Source organism: Phalaenopsis equestris, unplaced genomic scaffold (genome assembly GCF_001263595.1).
Source record: "Phalaenopsis equestris unplaced genomic scaffold, ASM126359v1 Scaffold000179, whole genome shotgun sequence".
NCBI lineage: Eukaryota > Viridiplantae > Streptophyta > Magnoliopsida > Asparagales > Orchidaceae > Phalaenopsis > Phalaenopsis equestris.
In genome coordinates this window covers 243,429-249,316 of record NW_018164621.1, presented here as the reverse complement: position 1 = coordinate 249,316, position 5,888 = coordinate 243,429, and the positions used below count along the sequence as shown (strand labels likewise).

Here is a 5,888-nt window from a genome sequence, read left to right as displayed (position 1 = left end):
TTTTTTTTTTTTTCTTACTTATCTCCTCCTTTTGAAATTAGTTATGACTATCCACTAAGAAGCATATAAATGACTTAACATCATATCCCAATCACCAGATGCATAATTTTCAAGTAAGCACTCACAAAAACTTATTGTCAGTTAAGACAATTATGCTTATTCAAGCTGTGAAAATAAGATTTGTAAAACTCAGACCAAACGATAAAATAATAGACCAAACCTAGAAGTTTTCTACATGAACCCCCAAGAAATTAACTATTAGAAAATAGTCAAATAAATTCATAAAGTGTATTGGGGTGAATACTTAAAATTCCAAAAAGTGATATTGGTATAATTTTTAATATACATGATTTAATTTTATATTAAAAATCATTAATTAATGCCTTGAATCATTCTCCCTTATCATGCTCTTTGCGATTACATCTAACACATCATTCGAACATTTTTCAGTCATTAATTCTCTTCCTAAGGCTATTACTCATGGTGAAATCGCATCCACTACTAACAATGGAGATACATCAAATAAATTGATAGATGATATATGTAGATTTAAATATTTTCTTATTAATATTTTAACTTTATCAGACTACCTAAATACATCTCATGAATTATGATAATTTTTATTATAATATATATAAATCCAAATAATTTTAGTTATCATTGACTTATTCATCAAGTACACTTGCTTGCTTAAAGCCTTTGTTATAATATGTAATGAAATGTTTACGAATGTTAATTATACCCACATACACTTGATGAATATCAGCACGATAAGAAAGCACCCAATTCAACATAGTTGAATTCCTCCAAATCAAGCAGAATTACAGTATGTTCTCCCGCATTCCTTTAAACCGGGCTTTAGGATTTTTTAAAGTTCTTTATTCCTATATAGCCTACAGTTATATATGGCTTCCTTTTCGAGTTATCGGGTCCTGTTGCTCTTTCATCAACCATATATTTTGGCAACAACTGGGCATCCTTCAACTTCTTCTATAATAGCTTCAAATCAATCGGCCTTTTCTTGTAGGTTTTGTGACCCTTTTGTGATCTCCTTTATTCGAACTTTTTTTAGATTGGTTGCTTTCTAATAATGAAATTTTAAATTATTTACCTTATGATTATTGAAACATAGCCATCTCCAACTATAGTACAAAATCGGTGATAGTAATGCTAAAGTAATCAAAATTTGGGATGGTTTGTTCTATTACTTTCGGACTCCCCAACTATTCATCTATAGCCAATTTAATCCCAATGTATTACTTTTATCCAATATGGTTTTGACCATATAAAATTGATCCCAAGCAGACCCTTAGGGCCTAAATTGGTATAAATGTTGAATCACAATTTCTATATAAGGGATCATTTTGGATATTTTTATATAGTCAAAGAAGTATAAATGAGACTTAAGATATGCTTGAGAATATTAACTCATTATACAAGTAAGAAGCTGATTTTTTTTCTAGTTAATTATTTCTTTCTACTTTTTAATTGATTGAAATTTTATTCTTAAATTAGCCGTGTGAATGATTTTATTCAAAGTCAGTTTGATTTGGTTTTCATTAAGTTTATGAATTTCAATTCATTGCTGAAATTTCTTAGTTCTAAATTTAGATATATTTTATTAAAGAAAATTTTGGATTTTCATCTGAATAATTTTCTTATATTTTGGTTTTTCGTCCCAAATAATAGTAAAAAAATCAATTAAGAGTTTGTTTCTTGCATTTTTTTTTATTATATTGTTCACACATTGTAGTAAGTATTGATTAAAAAATATCCTCGGTCAAACACCCTTATTGATGATCTCCAAAACTTTGATTTCTTCGTATTTTCTCAAACTTTGATTATGAATTACTTGATTCTTTCTTCGATTCAATCTCCAACTAAAAGAGGCATTGGATCCTTTGAAATCATGCTTGAGACAAAAGCACGTGCAAAAAGCCTCAAGATCCATGCTTAGGTGTGGAATCTCATAAGGAAATATATGGATTTGTAACAAAAGGATTCTTAAGCTAGTATTTCTTGACAGAAGAGTGAACCTTGGGAAGAAAAGGGAAAGAAGGAGAGTTATTGGAATCGAGATTTCTTCGTATTTTCTCAAGATGCATCCTTAAACTAACCTAAGAAATACTAGATTAATTTAGGAAATATAAGAACAATTTTAATATATATCTTGTCCTGCATCAAATTCTACATCCACCGCTAACAACAAGCTTATCTTGTTTTTGTAAAATGAAATTTTGTAGGTTTGCAAATAGGCTTATGTTGCTTTCCTAGAGAACCAATTTAAGCGCTTACTTTGTGCATAAGAATTTATTAATATATCAAATATTTAATATCATATCTGGCACTACAAATTGTGCTATCTTTCTTGGGTAAATCTGAAATTTTTTAAAGGACAACAAAACATATAAAAAAAATATGCAAAATAAATCTTGCATAAGATATGTATGTTATGTTTCAAAACAAGTACATATAAAATGCAGTGATCTAAAAAAACATAAAGAAAAACCTGTACTGCTCTGGATCCTCCCGCAGGGCTTCGATATAGGCTCTAAAAATAGCATCTCGATCCTCACTGTTTGGATACCCTTCCATCAGTTGTTCAAAGACTGTGACAAAGCCAAGTGCAAAGACAGCATCATATTGATAGGTTCTCTTGTACCTCAACAAATGTTGTTGGACAAGAAGCTCTTGCAATACATTATTGTATATGCTGGGAATAGGTCGCTTGTATGACTTCAGGAATTTGTATTTTGTTTCAGACACAGTAGGAGGAAGAACTGTAGAAAAAAAAAAACAACAACAACAACAGATACTGATACTAGGATAATAAAAAAAATAAAACAAATACAGGCAGAAAAAAAATCCAGTGATGCAGAAAGTTGAGAACCGCAGATACTGATACTAGGATACAACAACAACAACAACAACAGATACTGATACTAGGATAATAAAAAAAATAAAACAAATACAGGCAGAAAAAAAATCCAGTGATGCATAATGTGGGAAATCAAAGAAATAATTTGTATTTCACTTCCACTTTTGAATTCATCATACAAGGTATTATATAGGAGATTAAAAGGAGAAAAACTAGGAAACTATTTAACTATTTCCCTTAATTTAAGGGATTGCAAATTTATTCTAATTTCCTTAATTTAAGGGATTTACCAATTAATTCTAATTTCCTTAAATAAGGAAATTAGAATTAATTCTCACAACTTTATTTCCATCTCAGTCACATCTCGACACTCCCCCTCAAGCTGAGGAATAGATGTTTTTCATTCCCAGCTTGGATACAAGATCATGGAAACTTGAACTGTTCAGCCCCTTTGTTAGAACATTTGTTAATTGTCTTTTTGATGGAACATAGGACATACACACTAACCCTTCCTCCAGTTTTTCTTTGATGAAATGTCTATCAATCTCAATATGCTTTGTCTTATCATGTTGTATAGGATTATGAGCTATATTAATGGCAGACTTGTTGTCACAGTAGAGCTTCATAGGACTCTCTCATGGGATTCTTAAATCATCCAAGATGATTCTCAGCCACAGTAATTCACATAATCCTTGAGCAATAGCCCTGAACTCTGATTCTGCAGATGACCTTGCCACTACATTCTGCTTCTTGTTTCTCCATGTCACTAGGTTACCTTCAAGAAAAATACAATATCCTGTAGTTGATCTTCTATCCACTATGGAGCCAGCATAGTCAGCGTCGGTGTAGGCTTCCAGAGTAAGAGTGTCATTCCTTTTGAACAAGATTCTTTTCCCCGGATTGTCTTTCAAGTAATGCATGCAATCGGTGATCATCGTCGGCCAGTAGTAACCCATTCTTTTGATTTTCATTTTCATTTTCGGGCCTGACTGATGAGCACCACACAGTCCTGCATGCACCTCCTTGACGATCTTTTGTGCTTCTGGCCTGTTCAGACACCTCAGCCACATTTGATCGAAGGATCTTCTATATAAAACATCGTCTACTAAAGCGTACGACAACGCTCTCTTCTTGATCTGATGTGCCACTGACTTATCCTCTAGTAATTTTCCGGACTTCAAATATTCTAGGAACGGTTCCCGCCAATCATCAGCATCTTCTGCAGCTGCAGCCACCATCTCTTCTATTTCAAGTCTTTGTAGAACATCCATGCTGATTTTAGAAAGTATTTTTCGTCCCTCTACAGTGATATCAATTGAATTTTCTGGTGGGCATGCTAACTCTTTCGCAAGCTTTGCTAATGCATCTGCATGGGCATTATCTCTTCTCGGTATCTGGTATATTGTTACACTTATATATGGTATATCTGGTATATATCGGTATAAAATTATCAAAAAAGGGATCCAGCCTCTACAACATGGGAAGAGGAGGATTCCATGATTATGTCCTGGCTATGGGATTCTATGGATCCAACGATCAGTGACACTTGCATGTTCTTGAAAACCGCAAAGGAAATCTAGGACTATATCAGCCGCACATACTCGAAAGCCCGCGATGTTGCCCAAAGCCCGCGATGCTGCCCTTGTGTATGAAATCAAGTATGAAATCAAAGAAAAAACCGGAGCAACCAAACAAGGAGACAAATATGTCACAGAGTATGCAACTCCATTGCAGAATTTGTGCCAGGAACTGGATCACTATCGTGTAATTGAGATGAAATGCCCTGATGATGCTGCCACCTTGAAGTTCATTGAGAAGGATCGAATATATGATTTTTTGGCAAGATTGAATCCTGAATTTGATCATGTTAGAATCCAAATCCTCAGCAAGGAGGATACACCGTCTCTAAAAGAGACAATCTCATTAATTCGAGCAGAAGAAAGTCGGAGTGTCATGCTAGAACCACATACTATGGATGGGTCAGCCTTAGCAGCAAACACAAATCAGGAGAAGTCAAAGAACGATAACCAAGGGAAGGAGAACAAAGACAATCTTTGGTGTACTTTTTGCAAGAAACCGAGGCATACAAGGGAGAAGTGTTGGAAGTTAAATGGTAAACCTCCAAGCTCAGAATGGGGCAACCGTGGAGAGAAACAAAGGCCTCGAGCGCATATGGCAGAGCAACCCAATATGGAGGAAAAATCAATAATAGGGGGATTCAGCAGTGAAGAAATTGAGAAATTGAGAAACTTATTGGGATCTCTTGCAAAGTCTTCTGGAGCATGTTCGAGAGCTCTTTCAGGTAAAACTGTTTGCATGAATGTCTTAGACAAATTATATACCAACTCTTGGATCATTAACTCCAGTCCTACTGACCATATGACCCCCACATCTCAACTCTTCCATTCCTATACCCCCTGCCCAAGTAATAGAAAAATTATCATGGCCAATGGCTCTTTAGCTACCATTGCAGGGATTGGTGATATACATATCACACCTAGCCTTATCCTGAAAAACGTTCTCCATGTACCCAAACTGTCAACAAGTATTGTGTCCATTCAAAAATTGACTCATGATCTCAAATGTTATGTTGTTTTTTCCCTTCTTATTTTGTTTTTCAGGAACAGGACTCGGGGAAGAGGATTGGACTTGCTAAGGAAATGAGCGGTCTTTACCACATTGAACCATCCCAGAAAATCAGGAGCAATTTGTCATCATCTTTCCTTAATTCCTCAAACAAAGATGTCATTTGGTTGTATCACTTACGCCTTGGTCATCCCTCTTTTAGGGTTCTAAATATAATGTTTCCTCATTTATTCCAAGGATTAAATATTTCTGAGTTTCATTGTGGCATTTGTGAATTGACAAAACATACCCGTGTATCTTTTCCTATTAGCAATAAAAGTTCTCATCCTTTTCATCTAATTCATGGTGACATATGGGGTCTTTCCACTATACCTAATATTTCTAAGACTCGTTGATTTGTATCCTTAATTGATGATTGCACCCG

General features: G+C 34.4%; 1 protein-coding gene across 1 annotated transcript in view; it reads right to left on the bottom strand.

Moving 5' to 3' along the window:
• Positions 1–5,888, bottom strand: part of LOC110022250 (protein THYLAKOID FORMATION1, chloroplastic) — a 28,358-nt gene that overhangs the window by 7,438 nt on the left and 15,032 nt on the right. Inside the window, exon 2 of the mRNA XM_020721094.1 lies at positions 2,510–2,780. Coding sequence (XP_020576753.1) covers positions 2,510–2,780 — 271 coding nt within the window. The remainder of the gene's footprint in view (positions 1–2,509; positions 2,781–5,888) is intronic.